This window comes from Styela clava, chromosome 7 (assembly GCF_964204865.1).
Source record: "Styela clava chromosome 7, kaStyClav1.hap1.2, whole genome shotgun sequence".
Classification (NCBI taxonomy): domain Eukaryota; kingdom Metazoa; phylum Chordata; class Ascidiacea; order Stolidobranchia; family Styelidae; genus Styela; species Styela clava.
In genome coordinates, this window is record NC_135256.1 from 14,322,564 (window position 1) to 14,336,459 (window position 13,896).

At 35.0% G+C, this 13,896-nt stretch overlaps 1 protein-coding gene across 1 annotated transcript; it reads left to right on the forward strand.

Annotated features, from left to right (window-relative positions):
* Positions 1–4,916: 4,916 nt before the first annotated feature.
* Positions 4,917–13,896, forward strand: LOC120328846 (uncharacterized). Its single transcript, XM_039395393.2, has 5 exons — positions 4,917–5,827; positions 7,355–7,508; positions 8,045–8,175; positions 10,280–10,453; positions 11,834–13,896. Exons 1-5 carry the CDS (start codon positions 5,039–5,041, stop codon positions 11,966–11,968), a joined length of 1,383 nt encoding a protein of 460 aa, XP_039251327.2. The 5' UTR covers positions 4,917–5,038; the 3' UTR covers positions 11,969–13,896.

Here is a 13,896-nt window from a genome sequence, read left to right on the forward strand (position 1 = left end):
AATATTGATAAACAAAAGTATGAGTCAAAATGAGCGTTTTTGGTAAAATATATCTGTGTCTTGCTTTAGTTATTAGTCACCATACATATAACATGCATGCTTATACCAATACTTCTAATATATAACAACCGCATGTAAGATCTGTATCATTGCGGATGTTATCGTATTGAAGAATCATTATATCAATAGATCGTTTGGCGTAATCATACCAGTGTACCAGTGTACCCGCACTTGGCAAATTCAAAGTTGCAACACACACCGCTAGCTGGAAGTATTACGTCTTACTTGTATATTTGGAAAACAAAACGCAATTGTTCTGTCGATGTATATTTACCCCGCATACATTTTTCGCATCGGCCCTTTGGATTATTTTTAATGACTTTCTAAATTCGAGGCATTCCTGCGGGATTAAAATAATACATCGCTTGAAGATAATTGAGTTTATGAGTTGGTGAATATGATATTGTGTTCGGTCAGATGACTCAGTATATTCAACCCATCAGTTTAAACCAGGGGTGGGCAAGGTTTTTGAACCAGGGGTCAAAAATTTTGCCTGCCAAGACTGGCCGGCCATAGAAGTGTGACGTAAAGAGTTGCCTATTATGAACAATATTTACAGTGTTACAAGAGCAAAAGTGGGAAACAATAAACCTCGTGCCGAAACTTTCACTTTGCCTGTGATAGCCTGACGCGGGCCATATTGAATTGCCCAACGGGCCGGATTTGACCCGCGGGTCGTAGTTTGCCCATGTCAGGTTTAAACAAATAACCTACTGAGTTTATTAATGATTTTGCATAGCCTATACAATTTATTGCGGCTCCGAGGTGGCTTTGGTGAGGATGCCATAGGTGCTAATGGGGCAAACCGAGAGTTTATGAACCGAGAAGCTAACCTAGCAGATCACACGCTATGCATTATGTGCTTACATATTGTTTCTCTTTCATGCTCGGGATCACTTTTTGATATATCTAAATGCAATACATTTTTTTAAATTTGTGACACTTTTAAATATTCATGTTAATTCTAAAATGGCTTCCTATTTTTATTTAATATAAATGATCGTCAATATTTTTACGCAAAATGTTTTTGAAATATTTTTTGGAGAAAGATCAAACACTAAAAACATAATACATCCCGTAGTTGTCGAGGCCCCGGGAAATGATAAGATTATATTTCAAACTGATTTCATCATTTTCGGATTCAAGTTTCAGGTTCAATACAGGGCGGTGTATTTTATTTACTTGTTATGTTTTGACATAACGACCACATTCCTGTGAAGTTTTAGAATTTTATTCGATGCAATTGTTTATTTTGCAATTTATTTTGTAGATAACCTCGAGAACTGTTACATTTTTCATCTCGTTTAAATGGAATAGTTTGTATTCTCTCCGGTTTGAAATCAAATTTTAGGTTGTTAGAGTCAGATATAGCTCAACCAAGTTTACCTATCGATCTAATTACTTTTTTATTATAACTAGTGTTTGTTATTCACGCTGTTTTAAATACGGAACACATAAATGTTCTTTTGTAATGTTTCACAAGAATAGTCTATTTCTCCTGACATAAACCGTATCTTTCATTTCCCTTTAATTTTCTCTTTCGGATAGCACATTCTTCAATTTCCATATATGATATTAATATTCTTTTTGCATGACGCACCCATGCATATATGTTGATGTCAGAACTCTGTACCTATCTCCTACCACACATTCATGAAATACATGGTATTTCTATCCTATCACTAAACTGAATACCACCATTGCCCGAAATTTCCTAAAACAACCTGCTCTCAGGTTATCACGATAAACTCTCGATGTGAGCGCACTTTCAAAACAAACTTGCCGACTTTTCTCGCAGAAAGCGATATGTGGAACTAAATAATTCATAAATTTAATCGATCGAAACCTATTTTGAACCAGCCACCTTCGCCCAGAAGGAATAAGACTAAATGTTCAATGTCAATGTTGCAAAAGATGCGAAGCGTTCTTTCAAAAAATGTCCACCAATGCCGGTTACATTCTTCCCTTCCATTAAACATGACTCATATATAAAATATCCATTTATGCATGGATTATGCTCGGCAGTTTGTTCATGCATAAGATAATGCATTAATTTGAATACGACTCAATTGTAGCAGATGGCAGATGAGCGATGGAGTCGATAACGTAATCAATGCAATGCAAACACAGCCGCCTTCCTCGAATGTAATAAACTGGATCATAAAATCGAATTCCATTACATTGTTGCTTGTATCTAATTAAATTATGTACTGTTAGTTCTCGCTTGTAGGAGTTGTTTTTTCGAATATGGGTCCGATAGTTCAAGCGGTATTTAATTATAACTGGCTTACTTTACCGATACTTTTGTCGTCTTTTTTTCTTATTGACAGCTACTCTATCACTGGCATTTTAACAAATAAGGAAGAGCGTCAATAGAAACCGTGTCATCCCACCTTTTACACTCATTTAACTTGGTAGAAAGAGATCAATGAATCAAACACAACTATAATGGGTAGTGCATTTTAAATAAACGCAACCTTGTTTGCAATAGAATATTTTGCTTCAACTGGAAATTATCTTTTGGGTGCATGTGGATAAAAATCGAAGTTGTGCCGGTAGTTGAATGCGTTCAGTGTGTTACCAAGGTGAACAATGGAGGATAAAGTCGTACTCATTGAACATGGCCATCTCATCAGAATTATTTTTAATCTCGTTGAATCAGCCGCGATTTGGTACTGATTACGCATCAATCCCAAGGGCTTCTTACCACTCGCCTTGATGACAAGTTGCTATATTAGCTGGTATAATGGCACATTTGATCCATATTAATGTAGCATCTATATTCGTATGAGCGCAGACCAAACTTGGCGCAGTAGAAGGTGAATTCATCGTCAACTGATGTGTATCTGCTATAAGTGTTGGAGTATGTTTTAATTTAAACAGTCAATCCAACGGATATTTTTCTTGTGTGACGTAAAAATAATTAGTTTATGATTCGACGTAAGTGGGCGGTAAAGATCTTCATTCGAGAAGTTCATTCAATTTCATACCAAGGCTTTTGCAGCGAAATATTTGTCTATTTCTTTTATAAAAATAAAGGAATCAGGAAATAAATTATGAATAAAATGTTACGAGAAAACGAAATAAGTTTGACTTATATATGCAATTCATTCTCTAACAATACAACATTTTGTCACTCACAAACACTACATTCATATTAAATTTTGCAATTCACGTTAATCATAATTGAATAGAGTACGGCCACAACCGAAATCCAATTTCATAACTTTATAGGCAATGAAACAGAACAACAGATTCCCACTGCCACTCTGAACTTGCCAGTTGTACATCTATTCCCAGAGGTATTCCGCGGAAGCTGACTTCTGGCAGTGATGAAACTGTGATAACTGAATGTGGCCAGTTATTAATTGTGTTTGATGATCCAGATATTTATTTGAGCTATTCACAATGTTAAACAAGAAAAAATGGATGGAGTGTTAAATGGAAGCTCATAGTAAACAAAAATATACATTTCATTTTGCCCATTGATGGACATATTCGTTTGTTCGATTTTTTTTTGCTTCCTCCCAGACAATTACACCTGCAGACTACCAATATGAGTATGATTATTTACAGTATAGTTCAAAATTTCGCGAACATATATATTTTAAATCAAATTTCTCGCTATGTTGATGTGGAATTTGAATTATGGTAAATATTAACTGTTATAAATAACAAATTAACGAAGTTGCGGCATTTCGTTTCTATACACTCGATATTGAAAGTAAAAGTTCCAAGAAATCAATTTTCAATTTCACGGTGAAACACTTCGTTATGCCAACTGCCAACTCGAACAAAAGAAGATTTTCATATCCAATTTCTATTGTATTCATAGTAAAAGATTTATCTTGCTCGAATGACGCACGAAAATACGTCTTCGAGTCTTTGTTAGGTTCGTACATAAAAGTACATTACACACTTTCATTCAGAGTTTGGCAATTCATTCCACTATTCGTGGGGTTTACCAGGATTGTTTGCTCTGTCGTTCTGCATTTATGACACGCATATCAATTCATGTTGACAACTTTTCTATATCAATATTCTGTGTAAATCATGCAAGTACCCTAACTGGGCCAGTAAACACACAGGTCAGAAAGCTGATCTTTTATTGGCCTTTGCCACAAGACAAATATTAATATGACTATCGATCAGAATGAATTGAAATTTCCTTATATCCAAGTCTTCGGTTAGATTCTACTGGTGAATGTGTCAATAAGTAAAAAAAAATTGTTTTATGCAAAATTAGATATGACTGAAAACAAGGCTGTTCTCACAAAAAAAGAAACAGCCCACTCGGAAGAAAACTGTTAGCAATCACTGGGGTGCACATAACCATTGGAAATGTGACTACAAGCATGGTTGAAGAAGTGCATATCGCTAAAAAGACTGGTAGGAGAACGAATAGGTATAGAGAGCGCCAAGCTAATTTTCAAATCAAACGATCAACTCAACAGTCATGAACCCAAATTTTAAACGATTAGAATAATGATATACCTATCCATGTTGATATGTATGTGACCACTCACGATGTGTGTTTAAAAATTATGGTAAATTCATTGTTCACGAGGTCAAACCATAACACTTCTGCAAAACATACCAGGCCGAACGCCAAGCTATTTATAGGCAAACGGGAGAGAGAGTAAACAAGTTGCTGAGCGTATGTTAAGCGAAGCGTGCACTTTTGAGATAGTTTCATATGACCATGATAACGTATAATCAGCATCCTTATCGTAGAAAGGTAACAGTTTTTTAGCATCGCTGGTTCAATCTCTCTGCTGTAATTTAGTTTCTATTTTCAGTTGAGGTTAATGTGTTTAATCACCTTTATTTTTTCTTATTTTTTTCCACAAAAGATTAGGCAGTTAGGCGTCGGGAATTCCCAGAAGTAAGTACTATTTTTTCTCGGCTCTCGTATTTGAAGCGCGTCTGCAGCGACGCCTCCAATCGCAAATGTCTATTGCGTTTCGTGGAAAAGGATATGGCGATGGCTACTGAAATCCTCAACCCCTTTCAAAATGGCGTGAGTATTGAATGTTGCGGTAATTGCCGGGATGAATCATCGCGATATTTGGACACAGGCAATGGCTCTGCTGGGCAAATGAGCGTACATAAACAGCATCATTTATACGCGTGTAAGCCGTTGCGGAGTTTGCCAAAACGCCATTCCTCAACTGATTCTGGATATGTTTTGGATACAATTGACGAGTGTTGTTGCCATTGTAATGGGAAATCAACAGGTAGTGATATTGGAATTGCGATGTCAAGGAATTCATCAGGAAATGATATGCACTTACCAGCCAATGGATCGGAAAATGCAATAAGATGGCCAGATGAAAAACATATTTGGGACTCACCGCGTGATATGGCAGTAGTGCCAAATGACACACAATGTTCATGCTCAAGAAGCCAAATGAATTGTAGCCCAGCGATTTATGGCACTACCTCGCTAACATGCGGATCAAAAAACCTGTCATCACCGAGCAAATCTGCGAGAACAAGAAGCAAATCAGAAAGTTGCTGTGATTCCGAATCTACAGTTTTCCCGTCACGAAGGAGTGATGCATACTTATTGCATAATGGGTCACCAACTCATGACAGCTACTCTGAAGCAATGACAAAAGATGAATGTCAAACAGCCATACCACGAGGCAAGAAACGTCGCTTTCCATTGCCATACAAATTAATGTGTATACCGCTAATCATCTCCGCGACGGCAATAGCATTACACTTTTACAACTTTTCAAGACTACAAGAGTTGGAAAATAAGGTACGTTATAAAGTTATATGGTATCGTGTTACAATAAATTAATGTAGCCTTCAAAATAGGTCCATATTTCCATGCTTAACTATTTCGAATTTATTTCGTCGTCGACTTTTCCCGTGCGGTATATTTTCAGGTTACGATGTCAATTTTTTTTGTCATGTTACACTAACGTTTTCTTTTGTTCGGTTTTGACATTCAAGAGGCATGAAAACGAAAAGGCGCGCAAATAAGAAAGTATTGTCCTCAAGGCGGGAATTTCCCAGATACGATACCTTGAAAGACGCCCCGTAGGGTTCAACGAAGCGAAAACATATTTCATTCATTCGATCTGTCGAACTTAGGCCGTAATAGAACGTGTCAGAAAATCACTTGGCCCATTCAATTAAATAGACTAAACAGTGCCTGGCGTCCCCAATCGCATGGGACCTCGGGCTGGCATAAACTAATTACAACAGTATGAAACATTAAACGCGGGATAGCGAATATGACTGCAAAACGACGCTTGTCGATACGTCTTGGGATTCAACAAGTTGCAGATAAAGCGATAAGCGTTCTGCAAGTTTGCAACGATGTTGTCAGTAAAGGTCAAATAGCTCAACAATCGTTTGCATTCCGCTCAACCAGTTTAGCGAGAAAACACTTTTGCTATGAATAAGAATACTTTTTTTTTAGCTCAAACATGCCGAAGCTATCGATTGCAATGCAAGATCATATTTATGCTGTGCTTTACAATAAATGTGAACATTTCACAATGCACAGTGGGATGTCTCGGATTTCTAATAATAATCAAGCTCATTTTATAACATTCTTTCTTTTTTGTTTATTCAAAACATTTTGCCGATTTCTCCAATTCTCCCTAAGCTTCCCAGAGCATCAATTGACTATATTGGCCACGCATTAGTACTGTTGCATTTCTTCACAACCGCTTCAAAAGTATTATTTATCATGGTATTTTCTCGATATATAGCATTATCTAGGATAGGTGCCACGAATAAACAACCAAAGTTTGACTAACGGCCGTTGTTTACTCACCACTATAAAAATCTTTGCTTGGCAAATGGCCAAGCAAATATTAGGAAATTCCCCACACCAGTGGCAAAAGCTCGTATTTTTTATAGCTTGCGAAGTGGTCAGGGGAATTTACAATGATTGCTAGATATGGGCAACGAATAAACACACGTATGTTTAATGAAAAGTACCATATTAATAAATGTCTTCCTGAGATAAGCTGATATATTTTTGTATGGTATTTCCATATTATTTGTTAAAACTGCTTTTCTGATTTGCGGTGTCTCCGGAAGATTTTATGCTTCAATCTCGGCAGTATGGTCTTTTGCGAGTTGAAGTTTTCGGCAAATCGTCAGTTTCGCCAGAGTTACGATTAATTTGTTCATTCTTACCATTCTGCATACTCTAATTTTAACATTTATAACCAGACTTGTTAACTAATCCTTTTCGCGCTAAGAGTGACCTCGGAAATTTTTCCATTATTGGTATTTTAATTAATTTATTGCCAATATTAATTTACAGATTAAAATCTTCGAAAAGAATGAGAGTAAAAACATTATCTCGCCAAAAGCAGCTTTCTCCCACGCGGGAATGATGGTGCGAAATAGTGGACATAAAGAGGATGATGTTCGTCCACACGCTCATTTGATTTTAAAACACGAAGAAAATATTGCATGTAGGTTTTTGATAACGTTTTCAATTGTTCTACATTGTGTTTTTATGCGTGCCTGAAGTTCAATTGAATATACCCCAATTGTTCACTGTTACAATACTACTAGATTGGCGTCCTACATTAGGTATATATCATTTTTATATTATTTTAATAATATTGTTATATATATGTTTGACTATTAAACTTTTTATAATGGATGTCCAATTACAAAATTTTATTACTGTCATGCAAAAAAGATTTCCTAATGCATTGACGGAAGAAATTCCGGATAGAAAAGTTTACATAAATAGAAAGAATGTGAACCAACGAAAAAAAACGAGATGTATGCTATGTATACCAATGTATTTTATCTATCAAGTCGAGGTCGAGGATGTGACATACTTCATAATAATTAAATACTAAGCTGATGCCAATACCATTGTGATAAGGTACATTAATTGGCTAAGTGGTTTGAGTACTTTCTGTTATTTTTCACGCTGTTATCTTAATGTAATTTTTACGAACATGGCCACCACTAAATTTAATACTTTAATTAACAGTGACAGAATGGAGTCAACACATTCTAGCATGGACACCGCATATTGTAGAAGGACAAACATCCCTAAAATATGATGAAAAAAATCGGTGCCTAACCGTATATGAAACCGGCATTTACTTCGTATATAACCAGGTGAAAAAATTCTATATTTTGGATTTCAGGTATTGTTCCGTTATCGCGGGCGTCACGGTCTATTTGTTGATATGCTTCATACGTTTTTAACCGTTTAACCGCCTATAAAACCTGCGTGCAAGTTATTTTGTTTACTGTGCACAAAAATATAAAAAAAAAATTCGATTATTATTTCTAGAGAACTTGTCAAGTTTAGAGAAACGCATTCAGATTCTTAATCCTTAAATCTAGCACGACAAAGACTTTTAATCGACGCTGTTGAAAGCCTGTTTAGACTTTCATCGCGAGCTTCTTGCTTACTACGTCAAAATACTTTGTTGTGATTGTCTTTCAATTTACAAACTTTTGTTCTCTGTGCACTCCTTTGGTTATATAAACAAAGATTGTTTTAATGCAAATAGTGAATAATAAATTAACGAGAATATCGGTCGGAGACCGAAGACTTATCGATCTTAGATCGGTAATTAGTTAATAACTCGCTAATTATACGACATAATTAACCCAAAATCTATAGGCTTCTGGTCCGAGGTAAGATGCATGCACATGCAAAATTTGGAGCAGATTCAACGCAGATTCACGCGTTCGTGAGATATCGCGTTCATCTAACAGACAAACATACAAACAGACAGACAGACAAACAGACAAATACCTATCAACATACTTACCGATCTTAAGATCGATAAGTAATAATGTATATAAGTGGTAACTATCCAATTTATTGAAATTAAGTTGATGTTGGATTATACATAAATAAGGGGAAACATTCGGAATAGGCGATTTTGCAAATAATATACATGGTCAATCCACAAAACTCCCCCTTCCACAAAAAAAAAGACGAAACCCATAGAATATGTTCCAAATGACCTGGATTACGTTTTGAGGGGGCACGTACTGCTATTGCTTGATTGCAAAAATTTAGTCTACATTCTTATATATTTTTTCAAAACATACCCGAAATGGCGGGATAGTTATATTTAAAAATAGGAAAATAAAAGTTTGTCTCAGCATTTTGTGATTTCAATTCGGAGAGTTTCCCGCCATATTTGACCCGATGTTAACCCAGTTTCCTATTAGGGTTATTTACCTGTTTTGAAACTCCGGTCTTGATGCCTGACATTTGAATTGTTATCAACAACAACTCTGTATTGTATTTCAATTTGATTTTTCCTGCTTGACTGCAAAGTTATGGTTTGCAGAAATGCAATGTTTTTGTATCTGTTATTGCAAATCTTTGCAATGCACGTTGCACTTGAGCTATTTTGTCACCTTTGAAATGGTATTATTTTGGTCGGATATATAATAGAGAATGCTTTGCCCTTTATAATACGATACTGTAGTTTCATTTTTATATTTGTAAATGTACATGAAATGAGGGCAAAGTGCATATAACTCAGATAATGATACGAAAATATGTCCAGGTGATCGATTACGTATTGTACCAGGCATAATCACGTCTAAGGACAGAAAAAGGGATTTATAGTGCGAGTTTTCCGTTCTTCTTATTTACAATTAAAACCGAGAGCATTTTATAATTTGTTGATTTGAATACCGATGGGAGTTTTTGTTATTTCATTAGCATTTCAAAATTAAAATATTAGTTGAGGTATTTTATTTAGGCATTAAAAAGAAATAAAAAAAGTAATATAACGGTATCTAAATAATTCATTTAGCATTTAAAATGACCAGCTCCGGTTGATTTTTGTATGAATGTGTAATTTTGAAACATCAATTTTGGTATAATCGCAATCGCTGCCAAATACGATGATGACTAATCAAGATATTGTCATTTGAAATCACGCCATCGGTTCGAATAGTTCGAGTTTTTCGATCTAGGTATATATTCGAATATAAGCCAGATTACAACTCCAATCTACTGGGTTTTGAATGACGTAATATTTTTTGGGCGCGCCAGAAGTGTGTGTACCAAATGGAGATAACTAATTTTGTTCGCCTACTTTACGTCAAGCTGTGTGGCAGACTGAAACCTATGGCAATAAAATTATGGCCTAACCCTAACCTGGTACACACACTACGAGGGTGCCTTTTTTGTTATATGTACTCTAAAATGAAGACACATATTTCTTATTCGTATATTATTATACAGATTTATGTTCATCGCCACCTCAAAGAACCTTCCAAAGGTATGACAGGTGTTTCTAACCACACGATGTTTCACACAATATTCAATAAACCGTTCAATTATCCTTCCGATCGAACTCCAATGGTCGTTACAGAAAGTAGTTTGGGTCATTGCTGGAATGAAAATGCTGACACTCAGGTTATATTATTTTCATTCATAAAATTGTAAAATTGAAACAAAATTTCCATTTTGTCACCTATTGATATCATATTCGGGAAATTTATATTGCATTTCGAAAAACTGACACAACAATATTTTTTACATTTTTTACTCTTGCTGCAAAGTTGTTTGGTACTCACGTAGTATGTGTACCAGGTTAATGTTAGGCCATAATTTTATTCCGATTTTAGTTCTATTACGAGTTCGGGGACTGTCTGTGTTAGCCAAGTGAATATACCCCCTGCCCACAGGCTTCCATCCCTTTACACAACTTGATGCAAGGTAGGCGAACAAAATTAGTAACCACTAACCTCCATTTTGGTACACATACTCTGGAGCGCCGTTTTTATCTTTATACGAATCCAATTCACGCCGTTTGCTCCGAACAAGACCCCATACAAGCATTCAAATATATATAGCGATAGTCTAAGGCTATAGGACAGGTCATGGCGTCGTATTGGTATGCTCGCAATTATTGTATAAATTAGAGTTTTAGAATGTATGCAGTTTGTCCATGGGACCTAATATATTCTACGAAATTTCTGCCAAAATGTAACAAGTACCAATATTACATACATAGTCATACCATGTATTCAGATTACAAATAAGGTAATGCAAATGGGCTGAAAATTTCCCTTCTTTATGACATGCGGGGGTTTTAGAGCTCTACCGAGACGAGTAGGCGGGGAAAAGATTACGGTACTTAAATAACGATACCGAAGTATCGCGTCTACGTTTTTCAGTGTGGTTGGTAAGTCATAACTTCTTGTCAGCCGTAACTAAGACTAGATCGGTGTAACATTCGCTTTGGTAAAAGATGCCTACGTACTGTATTACAGTAATCGCGTGTCCAGGGAGATAAATTAAATACAAAATATTATTGAAATCCAGTCATTTAGAAATTTTCAAATTCGTGCAGGGGGAAGTTTTACATCCACAATTTCTAGGGAATTTTACGAATTAAAGCCAAAAGCACTCACTGTATATTCACATTCTCAAGAATACGAGACTTAGTACGTGTTTGATTAGACGCGACCAATCAATATTTTATTTTTTTATTTCTAAAAGAAAATGAAACCGGAATAGCAGAGGTTTGAATATTTAGTTTGAACACATCTATGCATGAGATTTGAATGTATAAGAAACGAGAATAAATTTGTAGGTCACTGATGCAATCTGACAATGTTAAAGTATTTTAAACCATTGTGCATTTCTATAAGCTTTTGAAATTTGAAAAAACAGATATCTTCTTAATTTGTTGAGATATTATATCTTCCTTGAAACAAGCGCATTACAGTCTCACTCGTGCAGTTAGTAGAAAAAAACAACGTGTCTAAAATTTCTTTGCCCTTGTTACAGATCCATACATCGTATCAAGGTATTATTGTAAAATTGCAAGTGAACGATCAACTACTTGTTGCATTGAAAGATTTTAATGATCACGTGGACCAACTCGATCCAAAATCAACGTTCTTTGGTGTATTCAAGCTATAAGTATATCACCAATCCAGCATGAGCAATACTCAAGTCCCATCTAACAAGCTTGAGTTACACACATGAAAAATCTTTTTTAACTACAGATAATGGTGGGATTTTAGTTGTACAACAGCGGTATAACCAGCGTCATTACTGATAACTGAGCAATACGAACAAACTCTTAGACAAACAACAAACTCTACAACAAAGAAATTTCCATAATCGGCCCTCAGGCAAACTTGCTTTATAAGTATAAACAGATGGAGACAATAAACCCAGACAGTATTTGTAAGCTATAAATTAATAACAACCAACGTTCTTAGTTAAACCTTAGACTGTTGGACTTTAGACTAATATTAAAAGTGAAACACAATCATATGTAATTGCTTTAACCTGGTTATTTTGCTTGGTCATGAATGGTATATATATAGACCTTGTTATTGCGTGCTATATTCAAGCATGGTCAATACTTTTTCAAGAATTTATCTTATATAAACATCACATACAATTCTCGGCAGAATAGTTAATTATTAACTAATCTGAAAAGTTAGATATTCAACCAAACAGAATTTCAAAATACAATCATGCGATGTTTTTTGCTCAGTCCATTTGCAGCGCAGGGCTAGAAATGACTGTGTGTCCCGCGGTTCAATGTTAAATATTAACTACTCCATGTATTATAGAATTCTTGGACTTAAGTCAAATACTATGACTTAGGAATCGATGTTCAAATATTTATTGAGCACACACGAACAACAATAACAATCCTAGCCAATATGTTATGTTCATATTCCGTTAAGAAAACATTTGTTGTGTTTCAATGTACAGTACTGTGAAGGCTGCCAAGAAAGAACAAATGCAAATTAAGAAGATTTTAAGATAACTGACTTTAAAGGTGTATAACCCATCTTTCCTTGCTACATCAGATTTTTAATTAGAATCAAGTATGAATGCTTGATTACATGCAAACATTATTTAAAAGATACCCGTTATCCTTAGTCTGCATATAAAAAATATCTTTCCAAAATTTGCTTAAATAATGTTGTGAGCAAATGAATAGTTCTCACTCATTAGCGAAGTTGTGAGAAAGTTTGAATAGGCAGATAAATTTACGTAAAATGTTTTAATGTGACATGATTTAGTCATTGAAATGGTATTTATTGCAAATGTGAGTTATGAATTGCCAAAATTCAGGGTTGACGACAATTCAATTCTGCTACGATGCCTGTTTAGATATCACAAAATCAGTCAATGACATCTTAGTCGTCGATCAATGCGTAGAATTGATTTCTGACTTATATAGTTCGTGAATGAGATACCGTTGTTGTCGTATATTTTCATCAATGCAATTTGTTTGAGATCTGCGTGCCTTTGAAGCCTATTTTTATATAACACATTTTGATGGGTAGTTTCTCGTGCCATATTTTTCTAATTTTGTATATTTTTCATTTTAATCTTTTTTTTGCTATTTGTTCCATTAAGTTCAACGCTTCTTACAATAATTTGCTACATTACACGATTAACAATTCCCACACTTCCAATTTTATAAACGGTGAAAAGAATTAAGAACTTACTAGCTGAAAACCGAAAACTTTTACTCGATGCTTTTTATTACCACATTCGATTTTTTTGGCAAATCTTTATCTAGTTATTCATGAACTGTGAACGGAGTCAAGAGTTTCATATCCGAATAAATTTATTTTTAATATCCTATATTGAGCCAAAGAGACTATTTTGGGTCAGTTCATTTTTTTAAATTTTTATCACGCGATTATTTGATAATGAAAATTTGGTTCTCTTGTGTGATTACTCTCAACTAACTCATATACATTTATACTTTATTTAATCTGTTTCTCCTAACACGATTTTTATCAAAACGAAATCAGCAAACGTATCCTTTCACCTCATTTTAATATATGTGTTGATTAGACTGGTCGCACATTTTT

Coding starts and splice junctions, on each gene's coding strand:
- LOC120328846 (XM_039395393.2), top strand. CDS start 5,039: ATGGCGATGGCTACTGAAATCCTCAACCCCTTTCAAAATGGCGTGAGT. Junction 5,828..7,354: donor TACAAGAGTTGGAAAATAAG/GTACGTTATAAA, acceptor ATTAATTTACAG/ATTAAAATCTTCGAAAAGAA. Junction 10,454..11,833: donor ATGAAAATGCTGACACTCAG/GTTATATTATTT, acceptor CCCTTGTTACAG/ATCCATACATCGTATCAAGG.